The sequence below is a fragment of the Arachis duranensis genome, chromosome 2 (genome assembly GCF_000817695.3).
Source record: "Arachis duranensis cultivar V14167 chromosome 2, aradu.V14167.gnm2.J7QH, whole genome shotgun sequence".
Classification (NCBI taxonomy): domain Eukaryota; kingdom Viridiplantae; phylum Streptophyta; class Magnoliopsida; order Fabales; family Fabaceae; genus Arachis; species Arachis duranensis.
In genome coordinates, this window is record NC_029773.3 from 32,515,889 (window position 1) to 32,539,020 (window position 23,132).

The 23,132-nt window shown below is 37.6% G+C and overlaps 2 protein-coding genes across 2 annotated transcripts; both read right to left on the reverse strand.

Moving 5' to 3' along the window:
* Positions 1–1,131: 1,131 nt before the first annotated feature.
* On the reverse strand, positions 1,132–3,024 carry LOC107474180 (uncharacterized). The gene is made up of 2 exons (XM_016093785.1): positions 1,780–3,024; positions 1,132–1,605 (listed from the first exon to the last, which is right to left on the reverse strand). The coding sequence occupies exons 1-2, from the start codon at positions 3,022–3,024 to the stop codon at positions 1,132–1,134; spliced, it is 1,719 nt and encodes a 572-aa protein (XP_015949271.1).
* An 8,923-nt stretch (positions 3,025–11,947) lies between these two features.
* On the reverse strand, positions 11,948–12,508 carry LOC107474181 (uncharacterized). The gene has a single exon (XM_016093787.1). It carries the CDS (start codon positions 12,506–12,508, stop codon positions 11,948–11,950), a length of 561 nt encoding a protein of 186 aa, XP_015949273.1.
* Between the last annotated feature and the right edge of the window lie 10,624 nt (positions 12,509–23,132).

The window sequence follows — 23,132 nt, forward strand, 5'->3', positions numbered from 1 at the left end:
ATTCCTACCCCTAAGAGACAGAGGTCACACTCCAGCCCCGAAGGGGCCCTTACCGTGATTGAGAGGAACGTCGATGCCGGGTCGTTCATTGACTCCCAATTGCTTCCTGGTACGGAGGAACTCTTCCATGGTACCGACCTTGCGGGGCAGGTGCGATGGATGTATCGCACCCTCCTCCGCGGTGCGGCCATAGCTCGGAAGGCTGAGTTTGAGTTGTCGGGTATGCAATCGCTACGTCGGAAGCTCGAATCTGCCGCCACAGCCAACAATAAATTCAAAGCTCAAGTTCAAACGCTCCAGGGGCAGCTGTCCGAGGCGAAGGAGAAGCTTAAGACTGCCGAGGAGAAGGCTGCGTCTGCTGAAGAAAAGTTGAAGACTGCTGATGCTTCTGTATCTCGTTTGACCGAGCGGAAAATGACTCTGGAAAGCCAGCTGAGCACCGCGCAAGGTCCAGGAAGAAACACAAGGAGGTCAGAGAGCAAGAAAAGAGTGTGATCTTTATGACTGAGGAGGCTCTTAAGGCTCAGGTGAAGATCGTGGCTCCTGACTTTGATACATCGGCAATCAGGATTTTCAAGACGATCAAGGACGGCAAGATTGTTGATATGCCTAAAAAGTGAACTCTTGTACCTTGTGTTTTTGTGGCCTTGTTGTAGAACTTTTGAAACTATTTTGTCATACTTTATTAGCCGCTTGGTCGGCTTGTGGATATCATATTTTTCAGCTTATCAGGTAGTGTTTACGTTTTGTTTTGTTCCCATTTTGCCGTTGTATGCCTGTTGCTCATCATTCGTTTACCGTTACGTTGGTATCTTTGGCGTGGCCATGTCGTGGCTTTATTATTATCGCGGCCGTTTATTATGGCTTTTTAACTTGGTTGGCTCCCGGGGTGATCAGTCCCGGGGCGCCGTGCTATTACCCCATTTACCGTTCGTTATGAGGAACATATTATTGTGGGATGCATAGTTGAGGAAAAATAAAAGGAGAAATTTGTTAAGTAAACATTAATCGGCAGTTAAATAGGTCTATAGCCATGGTAAGCGTTTTAACAACAGTGAATCACTAAACTCGCCAAACCACCTAGCCAGTGCGCTCGAGCTAGGAATAAAATCTCCTCAAGTTACTTGTATTTTATGTTCTTGGGATTTCCTTGCCATCGAGCTTCTCCAATTTGTAGGCGCCTTTGCCGAGCACCTCTTTGACCCTGTAGGGGCCTTCCCAGTTTGCCGCTAGTTTTCCTTCCCCTTGGGTCAGAAGTCCTATGTCGTTGCGTCGCAGGACCAGGTCATTTTTTCCAAACTCCCTCTTGAGCACTTTGGCATTGTAGCGCAGGGCCATTCTTTGCTTCAGTGCTACTTCTGTCAAGTGGGCCATCTCCCTGGCCTCATCCACCAGGTCTTTCTTAACTGCTTCTTCTACTCCCTTCAAAAGTAGCCGCGGGCTCGGCTCTCCGATTTCCACGGGTATCATCGCGTCCACCCCGTATGTCAGGCGGAAGGGGGTTTCTCCCGTGGAGGACTGCTCGGTTGTACGGCAAGACCAAAGGACTGAAGCGAGTTCATCGGTCCATGCACCTTTTTTGTCACCCAGCCGCCCCTTGAGGCCCTACAAGATGACCTTATTTGCGGACTTGACTTGCCCATTCGTCTGGGGGTGCTCTACTAAAGAGAACTTCTATTTTATGCCCATGTCGTTGAGAAATTCTATGAACTTCTTGTCAGCGAATTGCGTCCCGTTGTCTGAGATGACGACTTCTGGGATGCTGAATCGGGTTATCACCTGCCTCCACATGAATTTTCTACAATTAGATGAGGATATACTGGCCAATGGTTCGGCCTCTATCCATTTGGTGTAGTAGTTGATGGCAACTATGAGATATTTAACTTGCCCTAGGCCAACCGGGAAGGGTCCCAAGAGGTCGACTCCCCATTGTGCGAAGGGTCGGGAGGACATTAGTAGGCTTAGTTCGGAAGCGGGTGTTCTGTGGAAGTTGGCGTTCTCCTGACACTTGACGCATTTCTTCACAAATTTTTTGGAATCTTCCATCATCGATAGGGTTGTAGGCACTTCCCTAAGTACGTAATCCGTCTGCTCGGGGTGTAGGCACTTCAATAGGGGCTGGCTGAGTCCCTTTTTAAACAGTTGTCCCTGTATGGTCGCGTATTTGGCTGCCTCCCTTCTCAACGCTTTAGCTGCTTTTTTGTCGTCAGAGAGTTTGCCGCTTTCCAGGAAATCGACGAGAGGGTCCAACCAAGAGGGGCCTATCTTTGTCAGGTGGAGGGTAACTGCTGGTTCCTTTAGCATGCCTTGGATGAGCGATCGGTTGCCTACTCCTGGTTTTGTGCTTGCTAGCTTGGATAAGAGGTCCGCTCGTGTGTTCCTTTCCCTTGGGACATGTTGGATCGTGACCTGCTTGAACTGGTTGCTCAATTCTCTAACCTTTTCCAGATACTTTTGCAATAGCGAGTCTTTGGCTTGGTAGCTCCCATTCACTTGTGAGGTGACGACCTGTGAGTCGCTGCACACCTCCAGCCTCGTCGCCCCGACTTCACGAGCTAGGGTTAGGCCTTCCAAGAGGGCTTTATATTTCGCTTGGTTGTTTGACACCGGGAACTCAAACTTGATCGATTGCTCGTATACGACCCCGGCAGGGCTTTCCAAGATGAACCCGGCTCCTCCGAACTTTTGGTTGGAGTCCTCGTCTACGTGGAGCCTCCACCGTTTTCCCGTTTCCTCGGTTGGGTCCCCCGTTACTTCTACCAAGAAGTCGGCCATTGCTTGTGCCTTAATCGCATGCCAGGGCTCATACCGCAGGTCATACTGGGAGAGCTCGATGGCCCAAGTCATCATTCTTCTCACTAAATCGGGTTTTTGGAGTACTTGACGGATTCCTTGGTCCGTCCTCACGACGATCTGGTGGCCTTGGAAGTATTGCCTTAGTCTGCCGGAAGAGGTCAAGAGTGCCTGTGCCAGCTTTTCCAGTTTGCTATACCGCGGTTCTGCTTCTTGTAGCGCCCTACTCATGAAGTAAATTGGCTACTGAGTCTTTCCTTCTTCCCGCACCAAGACTGTCGCAAGCGCCTCCTCCGTTACGGCCAGGAACAGGTAAAGTGGTTCTCCAACCTTGGGCTTTCCGAGTACGCGGGGGGAGGGGTGGACGAAATTGTGATTCATACTTAAATTGTTGTTCGAAATTAATTCCCCAGTAATGGCCCCAAAAACTTGGTGCTCAATACCATGGTCTAAACATAATTTCACAACTTCGCTCAACTAACCAGCAAGTGTACTGGGTCGTCCAAGTAATAAACCTTACGTGAGTAAGGGTCGATCCCACAGAGATTATTGGTATGAAGCAAGCTAAAGTCATCTTGTAAATCTCAGTCAGGCAGATAATAAATGGTGATAGAGTTTTCGAATAATAATAATAAATAAACAGAAAATAAAGATAAAAATACTTATGTAGATCATTGATGGGAAATTCAGATAGGCGTATGAAGATGCTGTGCTCCTTCTGAATCTCTGCTTTCCTACTGCCTTCATCCAATCCTTCTTACTCCTTTCCATGGCAAGCTGTATGTAGGGAATCACCGTTGTTAATGGCTACATCCCATCCTCTCAGTGAAAAAGGTCCAAATGCTCTGTCACGGCACGGCTAATCATTTGTCGGTACTCGATCATGTCGGAATAGAATCCCTTGATTCTTTTACGTTTGTCATCACGCCCAACAATCGCGAGTTTGAAGCTCGTCACAGTCATTCAATCCCAGAATCCTACTCGGAATACCACAGACAAGGTTTAGACTTTCCAGATTCTCATGAACGCTGCCATCAACTCTAGCTTATACCACGAAGACTCTAATCTCACGAAATGGAAGGCTCGGTTGTCACGCGAGGGCAACCATGCGTCGTGCATTAGGAATCCAAGAGATACACACTCTAGCTTTCGCTTGTAGAACGGAAGTGGTTGTGAGGCACGCGTTCATAGGGACGGATGATGATGAGTGTCACGGATCATCACATCCATCAGGTTGAAGTACGAGTAGTATCTTAGAACAGAAATAAGATTAAATTTGAATAAAATATAGTAGTAATTGCATTAAAACTTCGAGGTACAGCAGAACTCCACACCCTTAATCTATGGTGTGTAGAGACTCCACCGTTGAAAATACATAAGTGATGAAAGTCCAGGCATGGCCAAATGGCCAGCCCCCAAAGTGTGATATGAATTTGAAAATAAGGAGAAGGACCAGATATGTGGTCAAAAGACGACTAATACAATAGTAAAATGTCCTATTTATACTAGACTAGCTACTAGGATTTACAGAAGTAAGTAATTGATGCAGAAATCCACTTCCAGGGCCCACTTGGTGTGTGCTTGGGCTGAGTTTGAGCTTTACACGTGCAGAGGCTTCTTTTGGAGTTGAACGCCAAGTTGTAACGTGTTTCTGGCGTTCAACTCTGGTTCATGACGTGTTTCTGGCATTTGACTCCAGAATGCAACATGGAAAAATAAAATTAGATAAACAAAAATTGGGTTGCCTCCCAATAAGCGCTTCTTTAATGTCAATAGCTTGACAGTGGGCTCTCATGGAGCCACACAGGTGATCAGGTCAATGTTTGTAGACTCCCAACACCAAACTTAGAGTTTGATTGTTGGGGCTTTGTTTGACTCTGTACTGAGAGAAGCTTTTCATGCTTCCTCTCCATGGTTGTAGAAGAAGATCCTTGAGCTTTAAACACAAGGTAGTCCGTATTTAATTGAAGGACTAGTTCTCCTCTGTCAACATCAATCACAGCTCCTGCTGTGGCTAGGAAGGGTCTTCCAAGGATGATGCATTCATCTTCCTCCTTCCTAGTGTCTAAGATTATGAAATCAGCAGGGATGTAAAGACCTTTAACCTTCACTAACACATCCTCTACTAATCCATAAGCTTGTCTTACTGACTTGTCTGCCATTTGTAATGAGAATATGGCAGGTTGTACCTCAATGATCCCCAGCTTCTCCATTACAGAGAGTGACATAATTTATACCTGACCCTAGGTCACACAGAGCCTTTGCAAAGGTCATGGTGCCTATGATACAGGGTATTAAGAATTTACCAGGATCTTGTTTCTTTTGAGGTAAAGTTTGCTGAACCCATGTATCTAGTTCACCAATGAGCAAGGGAGGTTTACCTTCCCAAGTCTCATTACCAAATAACTTAGCATTCAACTTCAAGATGGCTCCTAGATATTGAGCAACTTGCTCTCCAGTTACATCTTCATCCTCTTCAGAGGAAGAATAGTCTTCAGAGCTCATGAATGGCAGAAGGAGGTTTAATGAAATCTCTATGGTCTCTATATGAGCCTCAGATTCCTTTGGGTCCTCAATAGGGAGCTCCTTCTTGGTTGGGAGACGTCCCATGAGGTCTTCCTCATTGGGATTCACGTCCTCCCCTTCCTTCTTGCATTCGGCCATATTGACTATATCAATGGCCTTGCATTCTCTCTTTGGATTCTCTTCTGTATTGCTTGGAAGAGTACTAGGAGGAGTTTTAGTGACTTTCTTACTCAGCTGGCCCACTTGTGCCTCCAAATTTCTAATGGAGGACCTTGTTTCACTCATGAAGCTTAAAGTGGCCTTAGATAGATCAGAGACTATATTTGATAAGTTAGAGGTACTCTGCTCAGAATTCTCTGTCTGTTGCTGAGAAGATGATGGAAAAGGCTTGCCATTGCTAAACCTGTTTCTTCCACCATTATTAAAGCCTTGTTGAGGCTTTTGTTGATCCATCCATGAGAAATTTGGATGATTTTTCCATGAAGAATTATAGGTGTTTCCAAAAGGTTCACCCATATAATTTACCTCTGCCATTGCAGGGTTTTCAGGATCATAAGCTTCTTCTTTAGAAGATGCCTCTTTAGTACTGTTGGATGCATTTTGCCATCCATTCAGACTTTGAGAAATCATGTTGACTTGCTGAGTCAACATTTTCTTTTGAGCCAATATGGCATTCAGAGCATCAATTTCAAGAACTCCCTTCCTCTGAGGCATCCCATTATTCACGGAATTCCTCTCAGAAGTGTACATGAACTGGTTATTTGCAACCATGTCAATAAGTTCTTGAGCCTCTGCAGGCATTTTCTTTAGGTGAATGGATCCACCTGCAGAATGGTCCAGTGACATCTTAGAGAACTCAGATAGACCATAATAGAATATATCTATCATGGTCCATTCTGAAAACATGTCAGAAGGACATCTTTTGGTCATCTGCTTGTATCTTTCCCAAGCTTCATAGAGAGATTCACCATCTTTTTGTTTGAAGGTCTGAACATCCACTCTAAGCTTGCTCAGCTTTTGAGGAGGAAAGAACTTAGCCAAGAAGGCTATGACCAGCTTATCCCAGGAGTCCAGGCTATCTTTAGGTTGAGAGTCTAACCATGCTCTAGCTTTGTCTCTTACAACAAAAGGGAAAAGCATGAGCCTGTAGACTTCAGGATCTACTCCATTAGTCTTAACAGTCTCACAGATCTGTAAGAACTCAGTTAAGAACTGGTAGGGATCTTTTGATGGATGTCCATGAAACTTGTAGTTCTTTTGTATTAGAGAAACTAATTGAGGTTTCAGCTCAAAATTGTTTGCTCCTATGGCAGGAATTAAGATGCTTCTTCCATCAAACTTGGACGTAGGTGTGGTATAATCACAAAGTATCCTTCTTGCATTATTGTTGTTGGGTTTGGCTGCCATCTCCTTTTCTTGTTCGAAAATTTCAGCAAGGTTGTCTCTGGATTGTTGTAATTTAGCTTCTCTTAGTTTCCTCTTCAGAGTTCGTTCAAGTTCTGGATCAGCTTCAACAAGAATGCCTTTTTCCTTGTTCCTGCTCATATGAGAAAGAAGAGAATAGAAAAGGAAGAGAAATCCTCTATGTCACAGTAAAGAGGTTCCTTATTGTTAGTAGAAGAAGAAAGGGAATAAGAGTGAAGAAGAATGAATAATCCAAACACAAGGGTGAGGATAGAGGTAGTGATTTGAGATGAAGAAAAATGTTAGTAAATGAATAAATAAATAGAATAAGATGGGAGACAGAAGTTTTCGAAAATCATTTTGAAAAGGAGTTAATGATTTTAGAAAATTAAGATAAGAAATAAAATTAAAATTAAAATTTAAAACAATTAATCAATTAAAAAGAATTTTGAAAAAGAGGTGAGGTATTTTCAAAAATTAGAGAGAGAAACTTAGTTAGGTGGTTTTGAAAAAGATAAGAAACAAACAAAAGTTAATTGGTTAGTTTGAAAAAGATTTGAAAATCAAATTTGAAAAGATACGAAGATAAGAAGATATTTTGAAATCAAATATTTGAAAAAGATAAAATTTTGAAAAAGATATGATATACTTGACTTGCAAGAAATAACTAATTTTAGAAATTTTTTGACTAAGTCAACCCAAAATTTCGAAATTTTTGAGCAAATTAAGGAAAAGGTATTTTTTTGATTTTTTAAATTTTTAATGATGAGTGAGAAAAACACAGTTATGACCCAAAACATGAAAATTTTGGATCAAAACGCATTATGCATGCAAGAACACTTTGAAGATCATGATGAACATCAAGAACATATTTTTGAAAAATTTTTTATGCAAAGAAAACATGCAAGATACCAAACTTAGAAATCTTTAAGGCTTAGACACTATGAATGCAAAAATGCACATGAAAAACAATAAAAGACACAAAACAAGAAAACATCAAGATCAAACAAGAAGACTTACCAAGAACAACTTGAAGATCATGAAGAACACTCTAAATGCATGAATTTTCGAAAAATGCAAGAGCAAGATGAATATGCAATTGACACGAAACTTAAAACATGACACAAGACTCAACAAGAAATACAAAATATTTTTGGTTTTTTATCATTTTATGAATTTTTTTGTATTTTATTTTATATTTTTCAAAAAACATATAGGAAAAAAGAAGTAATAAATTCAAAGTCCTCAATTAAAATCCCAGGAATCATACCAGGTCAGTCTAAAGCTTGATGGCCAGCCAGCTTCAGCATACCATTTTGAAACTCTAGAATTCATTCTTAAAAACTCTGAAGGATTTTTCGAAAACAAAGGGAAAATTTTGAAAAATATTTTTGAAAACATTTTGAAAAGAAAATAAAAAAGAAAATTACCTAATCTGAGCAACAAGATGAGCCGTCAGTTGTCCACACTCGAACAATCCCTGGCAACGGCGCCAAAAACTTGGTGGACGAAATTATGATTCATACTTAAATTATTGTTCGAAATTGATTTCCCAGTAATGGCCCCAAAAACTTGGTGCTCAATACCATGGTCTAAACATAATTTCACAACTTTGCTCAACTAACCAATAAGTGTACTGGGTCGTCCAAGTAATAAACCTTACGTGAGGTAAGGGTCGATCCCACAGAGATTGTTGGTATGAAGCAAGCTATGGTCATCTTGTAAATTTCAGTCAGGCGGATAATAAATGGTGATATAGTTTTCGAATAATAATAATAAATAAATAGAAAATAAAGATAAAAATACTTATGTAGATCATTGATGGGAATTTCAGATAGGCGTATGAAGATGCTGTGCTCTTTCTGAATCTCTGCTTTCCTACTGCCTTCATCCAATCCTTCTTACTCCTTTCCATGGCAAGCCGTACGTAGGGCATCACCGTTGTCAATGGCTACATCCCATCCTCTCAGTGAAAAAGATCCAAATGCTCTGTCATGGCACGGCTAATCATCTGTCGGTTCTCGATCATGTAGGAATAGAATCCCTTGATTCTTTTGCGTTTGTCATCACGCCCAACAATCACGAGTTTGAAGCTCGTCACAGTCATTTAATCCCAGAATCCTACTCGGAATACCACAAACAAGGTTTAAACCTTCTGGATTCTCATGAATGCCGCCATCAATTCTAGCTTATACCATAAAAACTCTGATCTCACGGAATGGAAAGCTCGGTTGTCAGGCAAGGGCAACCATGCGTTGTGCATCAGGAATCCAAGAGATACACACTCTAGCTTTCGCTTGTAGAACGGAAGTGGTTGTCAGGCACACGTTCATAGGGAGGGATGATGATGAGTGTCACAGATTATCACATCCATTAGGTTGAAGTACGAGTAGTATCTTTTGAACAGAAATAAGATTGAATTTGAATAAAAGATAGTAGTAATTGCATTAAAACTTCAAGGTACAGCAGAGCTCCACACCCTTAATCTATGGTGTGTAGAAACTCCACCGTTGAAAATACATAAGTGATGAAGGTCCAGGCATGGCCGAATAGCCAGCCCCCAAAATGTGATATGAATTCGAAAATATGGAGAAGGACCAGATATGTGGTCAAAAGATGACTAATACAATAGTAAAATGTCCTATTTATACTAGACTAGCTACTAGGGTTTACAGAAGTAAGTAATTGATGCAGAAATCCACTTCTGGGGCCCACTTGGTGTGTGCTTGGGCTGATTTTAAGCTTTACACATGCAGAGGCTTCTTTTGGAGTTAAACGCCAAGTTGTAACATGTTTCTGGCGTTCAACCCTGGTTCGTGACGTGTTTCTGGCATTTGACTCCAAAATGCAACATGGAACTGGCGTTGAGTGCCAGTTTACGTCGTCTTATCTCGAATAAAGTATAAACTATTATATATTACTGGAAAGCTCTGGATGTCTACTTTCCAAAGCCATTGAGAGCGTGCCATTTGGAGTTTTTTAACTCCAGAAAATCTATTTCGAGTGCAGGGAGGTCAGAATCCAATAGCATCAGCAGTCTTTTGTTAGCCTTCTATCAGAGTTTTGCTCAGGTTCCTCAATTTCAGCCAGAAATTACCTAAAATCACAGAAAAACACACAAACTCATAGTAAAGTCCAGAAATGTGAATTTAGCATAAAACTAATGAAAACATCCCTAAAAATAGCTAGATTATACTAAAAACTATCTAAAAACAATGCCAAAAATCCTAGGAATTTTCCGGCTTCCATGGCGAAGGCGCACTTGAGTGGGTTGAGCCTCATGCCGTGTTGTCGGAGGGATGCGAACACATTCCCCAAGTCGCTCAGGAGATCATCAGGTCGGGTGGTCTTTGCGAGGATGTCGTCTACATAGACTTCCACCGTCTTGCCTTTGAGATCGCTGAATATCTTGTTCATCAATCTCTGGTATGTGGCCCCCACGTTTTTCAAGCCAAATGGCATCACTCTGTAGCAATAGATTCCTTTCGGCGTTATGAATGCTGTTTTATCCTCGTCAGGCCGGTGCATCAGTATCTAATTGTAGCCGGAGTAGGCGTCCATAAAGCTCAGATACCGGTACCCTGCCGCTGCATCAACAAGTGCGTCGATGTTGGGAAGGGGGTAGCAGTCCTTGGGGCAGGCTTTGTTAAGATCAGAGTAATCTACACACATCTTCCATCTCCCATTGTGCTTTTTTACAAGAACTACATTCGACAACCAGGTCGAGTAATCTAGTTCTCGGATAAAACCTGCTTCCAGGAGGCTGACCGTTTGCTTGGCCACCTCCTCTGCTCTTTCCCGTGACATCTTCCTTTTCCTTTGAGCCACTGGTCGGGCTTCCATCTTGACGGCCAGGCGGTGTGACATGAGATGAGGGTTTATCCCCGACATGTTGGCTGGCGTCCAGGCAAACAAATCGCCATTGGCCCTGATCATTTCTACCAAAGGCTCTTTCAATTCATGCAGGAGGTTTCTATTTACGAACGTGAAATTTTCTTCCGTGTCCCCGACCCTAAACTTCTCCAAGTCTCGCTCTGGCTCAGGTCTGGGCTTGTCATCGACCCTAGCGTCCAGGTCGGCGAGGAACACCCCCGATGCTTCTTTGGATTTTTTCCTCAAGGAGAGGCTGGCATTGTCGCAAGCGATCGCCGTTTCCAATTCTTCTCTTATGGATCCCATAGATCTGTTATCTGTGACAAACTTCGTCACTAGCAGCTTTGTACTGATAACTGCCCCGACATCGTTTAATGGTCTTCCTTCCTAGGATGATGTTGTAGGCCGTGGAGTCCCGCAAAACTACGAATTCAGCCATTACCGATCTTCGCCCCTGTCCTTGTCCTACGGAGACCGGCAGGGAGATTATCCCGTCTGGCTGGATGAAGTGATCGCCTAGCCCTACGACACCGTGCTGGTGAGTCGTCAGGTCGGCATCCCGTAGTCCTAATGCATCGAACACGTTGCGAAACATAATGTTCGAGTATGCCCCCGTGTCTATAAGGATCTGTTTGACGGGACTGGTTCCGACCCTGGCCGTGATGACCATGGAGGAGCTTTCCGGGACCTCGTCGAACCATTGGTCTTCTGGGCCGAAAGAAATGGATGGGGCTCTTTTGGAGTTTCGCGAAGACGAGGAGGAGACCGCCAAGACTTTGGCGTCTTTTTTGTGCGCCGATCTCGACCTTGGAGCCATGTTTCTCGTGGTTACTACATTCACTACGGTAAGACCGTGGTCGTTGTCCCTTGGCTCTTGCCGTCGCTTTACCGTTCGGGTCTTGTCTTCCCCATCATGGTCGCGATTTCGTCTCCTCGGCTCCCTGATGAGGTGGGAGAATTTGGCTAGTTTTTCGTCTCTGATCGCTTGCTCTAGTGTGTCCTTCAAGTCGAAACAGTCATGTGTTTTGTGTCCATAGCCCTTATTGTAATCACAGTAGAGGCTCTTGTTCCCCCCAATTCGGTCCTACAGAGGACGGGGCTTTGACAAGATTCCCTTCTCAGCTATTTGTTGGTAAACTTTTATGATGGGGAGGGCGAGGGGAGTGTAATTGGTGAATTTTCCAACACGAAGGAACGGTCTGGGTGGCTTGCTCGGACCGCCGTCTCTGGCGTGCTTCTTCTGTCTTTCTCCATTACAGTGCTGCCTGGGTTGAGTGTAGGAGGGCTGCCGCTTGTTGGTGGCCACAACTTGACTGACTTCCTCATCGTTAATGTATTCGAGGGCTACAGTTTAGATTTCTTGCATCGTCCAGGCTGACTTTGTGGTGAGGTGCTTTCTGAAGTCCTCGTTAAGGAGCCCGTTTGTCAGGCAGAGATTGGCCACTGAATCGGTTAACCCTTCGATCTCCAAGCACTCGTTGTTGAAACGATCTAGGTACTTTCTGGTCGTCTCGTGGGTTTTCTGAGTGACGCCGAGCAGATTGATCGGGTGTTTTGCCTTCGCGATTCTGGTGGTAAATTGTGCTAAGAAGGCACGACTGATATCCGAGAAGCCGGCCACAGAGCCCTGCGGGAGGCTATTGAACCACCGTACCGTAGGGCCTGCCAGGGTGACCGGGAAGGCGCGGCACCTTACTTCATCTCCCACTCCCTCCAGGTTCATTCTGGCCTCAAAGGTCGTGAGGTGCTCCTGCGGGTCTTGGGTTCCATCATACCTCATGTCCGTTGGTTTGTCAAAGTGCTTTGGCAACTGGACTTCAAGGATGGAACGATGGAATGGGGTGGCGCCCATGATCACGGGTCGTTGTGTTCCCCTGGATCTCTCTTCTCCGCTTTCGCGGTCTCGCCTCATGGTGCACACCCGCTTACCTCGGGCATAGATGATTGTGTCATTTTGCCTCCTAGGGTGTTCTCGGTCCTCCCGGCTACTTCCCGATCCCGATCTCGAGACGGGAGTACGTCGGGAGCGACTACTTCAGTGGGAGGTTCTTCCCCGACTCTCGAGAGATTGGGAGTAGTCAGGGTCAGAAGTCTGCTGATGATGCTCCTGATATGCTAATTGGCACTCCAGGTTCTGCACCCTATGGCGCAGTTCCTGCATTATCCTAGCGCTGTTGCTACCAGTTCCCCTAAAGGGGCGTCTTTCTTGGGCTCTCGACTGCGGCTCGGTTCGTCGCGGAAGGGACCTCAGTCGCTCGCGGGGAGAGGCAACGGATGCTGCCCCCTCGAGGCCCGCCGCGCGGCCATAGTCCCCTGGACCTTGCACGATCTCCATTTAGGCGTATCCCTACATACGGCGCCAATGTTTGGTAGCTCGGGTACCGGACAGTTTGGGGAGATCCCTCGGGTGGTAAGGTGAACTTTCTGCCTGGTTCAGGGTGGTGGAGATGGAACTGGAGCAGCCGACTTCCCGAGTTCCTGTTGTGGAGGGAGGTGTCACCTGCAAAGACACTCTGATGCCCAAGTCAGTTGAGTGTGCGGGAGAGAAAAGGGTAAAGTGATATATGACGTACCTTGGGGGAGGAGTAGGACCCTCCCCATATATACTGTGTTAGAAATGGGTCCCACAAGAGCAGAACCCACCTTTCTCGAAGCTTCCTTATACAGCTGTAGCGACTAGCTGTCCTGAACGCGTGTCCGGATCGACAAATAAACGCCTCACACCCAACCGTTTGAGTTGGGTGGTTAGTGGGTCGGGTCAGCCCATGTTCCCTTTGGGCCAGGCCGTAACACTTTCACATTTTGTTTCCATTTAATTTCCATAGCTAAAGGATGGTGGGATGCTACTGTGTTGCGGGTAATGGGGTTCAGGTATTCAGGGGTAATTTCCATTTTTTTTTTTTGCAATTTTTGTGATTGTTTATCTTAGATCTTGCTCCAAATCTCCAACTAATTGATGAAGTAAATTCTGGTGAAAAAGCCAGAACAGCCCTACTCTCCGCCTTGTCTGCCACCTACCTCCACTTCGAACTGTTATGGCTCTCTTCTTCGAACTGTTCTATAGCTGTTTTGGCTCTCTTGGTACTATTTCCCAAATTTTGATTGTTAATTTTCAACTATTTTTTTTAGCTGAGCCAGATTAACATTGTTTTAAAATTCTTTATTTTAGATACTTTATTAGTATATCTTACATTATTAGGATTTGATTCTGGTTCAGGGGATATATAGAGGCAATTCGGGAAATTGAGCAACAAATTCAAAGTGGGGCAAATGATATCAAGTTTGACGATATTGTTGTAGCTTGTGGCAGGTTCTGGTCTACTTGATCAGTTTATCTTTTCCTAAGTTACTTATGCATATTTCTGCTTAATGGGGTTCTGTTTTTGATAACTATATTATCTATTCTAGTATGCATAATATAACCAAGTAGAAATAAATCTATCTAGAAAAGATGTAATCATTGTACATTGTACATTTTTTAACAGAGATATTGTCAATGGTTATTTAAGTAGTCATGTATGTTAGATGTGCAATATGAGGATTCACAAGATTGTTGTTACTTGGTAGAGATAATATTCAATTTTGCCTATGAATTTACATTTGAGTCTTAATTTAGTCTTTAATTAGTATTTTTATCCGCAATAATATTACGGAAATATAAACTTTTTTAAAATTATGGTTCGCTTTGTTCTGACAGTATAGATTATGCATGTCACAAAAGATTTATAAAATCAAACTATTTTTACAAAAAAAGTCATAAGTTGACAAAAGTCTCTGACTAAAAAGACCAAAGTCTCTATATATAAAAAATCAAATAATAAGATTTTTAGTTATTATTTTTATATGAAAAGTCTAATTTTTTATTAATAATTAATTTTAATATTCATTATCTAAAATTTGAAACAATTTAACGTGTATACTTTTACATTTAATTAGGTGTTAAGTCTGTTGTACAAATAGAAATAATTAATTTTTATACTTGCTATTTAAAAATAATATTTTTTCTCTATATATATAAAAATATAATTAGATATTAGCATAAAAAATTGTACTGATAGTTATAAAATTAACTCAAAATTATTTTTTTAAAATAATTAAATTTTGATTCTAACTTTTAATTATAACATTGGTATTCTCACCAAATTATATGTAATAAATATTTGAAAGAAGAGGAATAAAAATATAGATTAGAAAGCTAAGTAATGAAAATTTAAAACTAAATAAAAAATATGTATATAATAATAATAATAATAATAATAATAATAATAATAATAATAATAATAATAATAATAATAATATTTTTTATTTGAATGATATTATTTTGTTAATTTTATTTTCTGTAAAATAGAAAGGTAGAAAAAATAGATAACGAGAGAAAAAAAAGAGAAAGACAAAGATGAAGAATGAGAGTGAGAGTTTGTTAATTTTGGAAGAAAAATTTTTATTTTAATTGTAATAAAAAATATCGGATAATATTTTGATTTGTCAAATTACTAATATAAAATATAAATTATATATAGAGTGAAGAAGGTAGAGAGAAATAGAAAAATGAAGAGAGGTAGATGAGAGAATGTAGGAAGGGAGTTTATTAAATTTGGAAAAAAATATTTTCTTTCGATTTTAATAAGAGAGTGTCATGTGACATATTTGATTATTAAATTAGATAGTAATATATAATACATAATATAGGTATATTTCAATTTTAATATTTCAATTTTAATTTTAATGTAATTAAAGAATATCATGTTACACATTTTTATTGTCAAATTAGTAATTAGTCATTGATATTGATGATATATAAAATAGATAGAGTGGTTGAAGGAACGAGAGAGATAGAGAAAAGAAGATGGTGGAGGGGAGAACTCTTTAATTTTGGAGGGAAAGATTTGATTTCAATTGCAATGAAAGAGTGACATGTGGCACATTTTGGTTGTAAAATTAGTAGAAAAGAGGGAAGAATTCTTTAATTTTGGAGGAAAAGATTTGATTTCAATTACAATGAGGGAGTGACATTTGGCATATTTTGGTTGTAAAATTAGTAAGGAGGAAAGGAGAATTTCTTAATTTTGGAGGGAAAGATTTGATTCTAATTGCATTGAGAAAATGACATGTGGTACATTTTAGTTGTAAAACAAGTTTAATCACCCGTGCCATGCACGTGATAAGATTGAAATTATAATTTTAAGTTGTTATATTAAATTTTATTTTAATTATAATAATTTAATTAATAAAAAAATAACTTGTATGCGTTATTTTTTTTCTTAATATAGTATTAATTGTATTAACTATAAAATAGTTATTTAATCTACTTTTTTCAATAAATCAGGTATACATACTCAATATGACCATAAATAATCTAGTAATACTTAAATCTACCAACAAAGTTTTATATGTTGATTTACTATGAAGTAATAAAATATCAAAATCAACTCAAAAAGAAGAACAAATTAATAGAAAATCCTAATGCAGAAAGTTTTGTAATAAATAATAAATAATTTAAACCTACTGAATAACAATTCAATGCTATCTTTTGATACATGCAAAATATATACATAAAACAACATTGTATCAATGTTTGTATATAAAATTATATGATTAACGTAATTATAAAATTGTTTATCAAGAGAATAAAATTATACAAATTTTAATGATAATTTTAATATTCTCAAACTATTAATGTACAATAAAAATTCATCTATTAGTTCCTAGAATTTCTAAATTTTTTTAGGTGATAGTAATAAATTTTAATAAATAAATAGATTTAGTAAGACATTTTGTTATTACCTTTTTATTATAGGCTCTCAAAAACTTCTCTATATACCACATTCGTCGTGCAGTTATCTTCCAAGTGTCCATGATCTTGCAACAGCACTCGCAAACCATCTTTACTCGTTACCCTTGATAACGCAACATACAATTGACCATGGGTGAAAATTGACCTTGGAAGATAAATTCTAACTTTCAATAGAGTTTGTCCCTGGGACTTATTTATTGTCATTGTAAATGACATGACAGTTGAGAATTGTCTTCTTTGAAACCTGACCGGCAATGTTTCATTATTTGGAATTAGATTCAGTCTTGGGATAAGAACAATACTTCCAATCTATCCTTGAAACAATTTTCAACGGATAAATTGGATAACATATCTGGATACACGAAATCAATGAGGTCATCCAAAGCTGTCTCAGAGTTCTTAATCAAAATGTCAGATGGTATATGAACGATCAATTCACCATCTGTTGTATCACCAGCCAAATCATCACCAATTTTTAGTAGTCATTCTGCAAAATTTCTGAGTTCTTGTATGTTGTTGTTTTCACCTAGTGACAATCTCATATTTTTTGTAAGCTTCAAAATCTTACAGTTATGCCACAAATATGAAGAATTAATAAAAGACTAAATTATATCTTGCCTTGAGCCTCTGGGAATCACAGGTAAAATTTGTCTAAAATCTCCTCCGAAAATAACAACTTTACCTCCAAATGACAAATGAGTATTATACGAATCTGAGCACCTTAAGATGTCTCTGAGGCATTTGTCTAAAGCTTTGTAACAATACTTACTTATCATTGGAGCTTTATCCCGTGATTAATTTGGCATTGGATATTAACCTTGCAAGAGGACTTTCCTGTTTAATGCTACACAAAGAATCCTCATTTATGGTCAAAGAAATTTTAAACCTTGAATGTGCAGTTCTTCCATTAGGCAACAAAAGTGCAACAATCCCACTCGAAGCAACATTTAAAACTATACCTCCTTTAGACCTAATTGAGCATGATATAGTTGACCATAAGAATATTTTTTCACAACCACCTTGACCGTATAAGAAGAAAAGTCCACTCATATTACCGCTAACAGCACCAATTATTTGATCGTATGCAAATTTCTACTCATTAGTTAGCCTTTCTAAATACCCACTTAGTTCAATCGCAAGAGCATTAACGTCAAAATAATTGAAACAATTGACTATTACGACTTATATATATATACTAATTACAAACGATATGAATTTTTAATGGAAATACTTGATACTAATAGAAAAAATTTATATAAATAGAAATTATTTAATTTCAATTTCAATTCCATATAACAAAACAGTGGTTTTCAAAATTATGGAATCTTTTTTTGACATATGTATTATGCCATACGTATAAATTATACGGGTTATTATATAAATTCATATATATGCATAACAAAACAGTTTAATATTATATATTTTCTACATTAATTATATGCCAATATTTTGAAAAAAGAGATAAAAGAAGAGATATATAAATATGTATAATATTATTGCTATATATGAAGCAATTTTATATTGTTTTAATTATAGAGACTTACTATAATTATATAAAATTTAATTTGAGGAAATAATTTCCATTGCCATAAATAATATACTAAAGTCTAAAATTGTTAATATATTATCTTCTTTATGGTTAATTGAATTTATCAATGATTTTCCGTGTAAATCGTTATTACCCAATTTTTAATAATGACTTAATATACAAAATTTGAAATTAGAAATTGTTATTACTAATTCAATTAACTGGTTAATTGAGTAATAATTGTCAAATTATTAAGGTGCAAAATCATTGATTTACTCAATAGATTTTTAAAATAAAAAAATTTGAATATATTACTAATCATTGAAATTGTATTTCCGAGTTTGACACGAATTTATTAAAACTATTGAGAGAATTCAATCTCATTATGTGTTTCACTTCGAAAATTTTTGGACAGACGTAGAAAGTATGGAAGGAATGGAACTTCAACTTAGCCTACAAAACTTCGTAAAAACAATTCCTCAATAAAAAATCGAGCTCCTCCCAAAAAAACTAACTTTAGATTGGTCATAATATGTGAGTAGATCCACTATTTTTCGGTAAAATAGAGTTTATGACCCCTTCGTTGGACGCTTACATTCATGTAGTTAGAATCCAAATCAGTGAATATAACTCGATGTGGTATTTCATGGATGTGGTGCATTGTAAACGATTGCGGTAAAAAACAATCGCACTGGAATATTAGACAAAAAGAATAAGTTGGAGTAAGATCAATCATTAAATTATTAAAAGAATAATATAATAGAATGAGTATATATATAAAAAATACCAAAAATACTTATAAATTATATCTTAAAAGAATTAACTTCGATGAAGAACAAAAAATATATTCTTATTCTATGAAGTAGTAAAGAAAGAATAACAAATTAAAAGAAATGAGTTAACTCTCAAATTTAGGCTCATGAACTACAAAAAATACTATATATAGCTTTTGTTAGAACAAAAATAATTATATAGTTTAATTATTATTAAGTAAATTTTTTATTATTTACATTAGACATCATATATTTATTTATTAAAATTATAAAATTTTATCATATCATTATTAGAATAATAAATTTTTATCGTGATTAGAATAATTTGTGCCATTATCATATCATATTATTATTAAAAAGACTTATAACTAGAGAATAACCCGTGCATTGAAAAGAATTTTATTATGATTAGAATAACTGACGGTGTCATTAGCATATTATTATCATATGGAAAAAAATCGGAAAAATCGGGCCCCCCTCTTCATGGGAGAATTGGTAGTTGGGGGTCTATAGAAAGTCCATTTTATGAAATTGATAAGAGATCAAAAAGAATACGGATGCTTTTTTTTTTATTTGCTTGGAATGATGATTCATATCTAGAAATATATGAGTCTTAAACAATTCAAGGATTTGAAAAAAAGAATTGATTACTATGGTTCGAGAGAAAATTAGAGTAACAATTTTTCAAGAGAAAAATGATACCTGTTCTCATTTCATATATTTGTAATATAAATGGGTCACCATTAATGTAGTAACTTGCCACTAATAAAATTATTGTAAAATGAATAAGAATCAGAATTATATCAATATAATTAAAATAATTAAAAATATTTTTGATTGATAATTAATTTAATAATACATTAAATACTAATTTTAAATAATTATAATAAAGATATTTTTCTAAATTAGTATAATTATGCATTATTCATTAAATGCATTCATTTTGGAGGGAAAATGGGTTCACGAGAAAGTGACACCTCACTTTCATTAGTCGGGAAAAACCTAGTTTCAGTGAAGACAACTCGATGAGGTATTTCATGGATGTGATGTATTGTAAATGATTGTGGCAAAAGACAATCGAACTGGAACATTAGACGATACGAATAACTTAGAGTAACAACAAATAAAAAATTATCAAAAGAATAATATAATAGAATGAGTATATGAAAAATATTATAAAAAATTATAAATTGTACCTTAAAAGGATCAACTTCAATAAAAAACGAAGAATACATTCTTATTCTATGAAGTAGTAAAAAAACACTAAATATAAAATTATGAATTGACTCTCAAATTTAGATTCATGTACCACAGGAAAACACTATATATAGACTTTAGTAAAACAAAAATAAATATGTAAATTACCTATTATTAAGGTAATTTTTTAATAATGCATTAAATATTGATTTGATACAATTATAATGAATATATGTTCCTAAATTAGTATAATTATATATTAATTTCATCATATCACGGGTAACAAAGATTTTTTATTATTAGTATTACTATTACTGATATTATTATTATCATTAAAATGAATAAAAGTATTTTTAATTGATAATTGATAAGTAGTTTAATAGTGCATTAAATTTTGATTTGATACAATTATAATGAAGATATGTTTCTAAATTAGTATAATTATATATTATTCATTAAATATTAATTATAATATAATTATATTAAAGATATTTTTTATAAAATAATTTAGAAAAATTATTTGAGATACGTGAATCGAGTAACAAAGATTTATTATTATTATTACTATTATTGATATTATTATTATCACTAAAATTATTAAAAGTATTTTTAATTGATAATTGATAAGTAGTTTAATAGTGCATTAAATATTGATTTGATATAATTATAATGAAGATATATTGCCAAATTAGTATTATTATATATTATTCATTTAGTATTAATTATAATATAATTACAATAAATAATTTAGAATAAAAAAATTTTATTCGTTTTGGAGGAAAAACGGAAGCATGAGAAATCGACACATCACCTTTAGTAGCTGGAGAAAAACCCAGTTTTAGTATATTAAGTAGATTAGAAATATATAATAGAAGTTTCAATTGTCTTTATTTAGTTCCCAAACTTTGCGAATATGACTCATGTTAGTCCTTGAAACAATTTTCAATGTGTAAGAATGCTATCGTAGACAGGCGGACGCCACGCTAGACTCTGTAAAATGATGTCGTTTTGATTTTGACACCCAAATAACCTAAAAATATTATAAGTAGTGTTTATTAAAATTTTACCTAACAAAATAAGTGATACGACATCGTTTTTGAGTTATTTGAATGTCAAAATAAAAACTGTATCATTTTATAGGTTCAGTGTGGCATCTGATTGTCTATATTAACGTTCTATTAATATTTTTATACTAAAAATCATATCAAAGACTAATATGAGATATGTTTAATTGAAATTTCAGGAACTAAATTGAAATTTGCTACAAATTCAAGAATTAATTTTACTTGTTAGGTATATCAGGTTGTTTCCTGCGCTCTGCGTGGGTCGGTGTGTCCAATAAGAGTCCATGAGCTTATAACAAAGCGCAGTCAAGAGATATCAGAGAAGAGTGACCTTGACTCTTGGCTGTACTATCCTAGCACCATCCTACGCCTATGCAAGAGAGCTAAGGTGGTGTTTGAGGATGTAGACCCACAATGGGTGACCGTGGGCAAACCAATCACCCCCTCAAAGGGTGTCATATAGTATTTAAGAGCAATCATGAAGTTGAATGCCAAGCTATTTGGTAATGAGACTTGGGAGGATGAGCCTCCATTGCTCATTAATGAACTAAATACCTGGATTCAGCAAACTTTACCTCAAAAGAAATTGGATCTTGGTAAATTCTTAATACCCTATACCATAGGCACCATGACCTTTGAGAAGGCTCTGTGTGACCTAGGGTCAGGTATTAATCTCATGCCACTCTCTGTAATGGAGAAACTAGGAATCTTTGAGGTACAAGCTGCAAGAATCACACTGGAAATGGTAGACAAATCAATGAAACAGGCTTATGAACTAGTAGAGGACGTGCTGGTGAAGGTTGAAGGCCTTTATATCCCTGCTGATTTCATAATCCTAGACACTGGGAAGGATGAGGATGAATCCATCATCCTTGGCAGAACTTTCCTTGCCACAGCAAAAGCTGTGATTGATGTTGACAGAGGAGAGTTAGTCTTTCAATTAAATGAGGACTACATTGTATTCAAGACTCAAGGTTCTCCTTCTGTACACATGGAGAAGAAGCATGAAAAGCTTCTCTCAATACAGAGTCAAACAAAGACCTCACATTCAAACTCTAAATTTGGTGTTGTGAGGCCACAACCATGCTCTGATTATTTGTGAGGCTCCATGAGAGCCCATTGTCAAGCTATTGACATTAAATAAGCGCTTATTGGGAGGCAACCTAATTTTTATTTATCTATGTTAAATGTCCATTTTCCATTATTATTTTATATTTTCTTTAGGTTGATGATCATGTGGAGTCACAAAAACAACTACAATAATCAAAGCAAATTCAAAAATAGCATTAAAAACAGCACACCCTGGAGGAAGAACTTACTGGCGTTTAAACGCCAGTAAGGGTAGCAAGATGGGCGTTAAACGCCTAGTCTGGCACCATTCTGGGCATTTAACGCCAGAAATGGGCACCAGACTGGCGTTTAACGCCAGAACAGTGTAGAACCTATGCACAATTACTCAAGAGGGGGGGTGAATTGAGTATTGCAACAACAATTAATCTTTTTTACGAAAGTTAAAGACAATATACAAAAAGTGTTATTGTACTAGTATTTTTCCAAGAGCTTAACTCAATTGCTAAGCATTTATAAGGAGCTTTTACTTTCCAATAGACAGCAACTCAAATAAATTGATCAAGCTTTTCACCAATCGGACTTAAGCCACTCCTTAAGTACTTACGAAGCTACTTTTCGATCACAATTTATTTGCACAAAGGTAAAAGACAATAATATTGAAGAGATGAGTTTGGAGAGATTCAAACGCTATTTAGAGTGGTTCGGCACAATCCTTGTCCTACGTCCACTTTCTTTCTCAATCGCAATTGAGAAGTTCCACTATTGCCAAGCTTCAAGGTGCTCGCGCAAAACCTTTTACAATCCGAGTCCTTAGTTTCTAACACCTCACGGTATATAATCACCACTCGTATACTAACCCACTCCACTTAGAGATACCTTCTCTAAAATTTGCCTTGAGTACTTAGTATACCTCTTTGGTATCCTCACCGACTATAGTATTTATAACTCTTGACTCAACCTTGGAGATCACACTCCAAATTACAAAGTGTACAAGAAAACAATTCTCAAAGAATTGTTGAAATGAAATGAGTACTCTCTAGAAGAGTGTATGATTACAAGTTTAGCACTATTGAACCAAATGATATTGCTCTCTCAAATTGTGTATTATA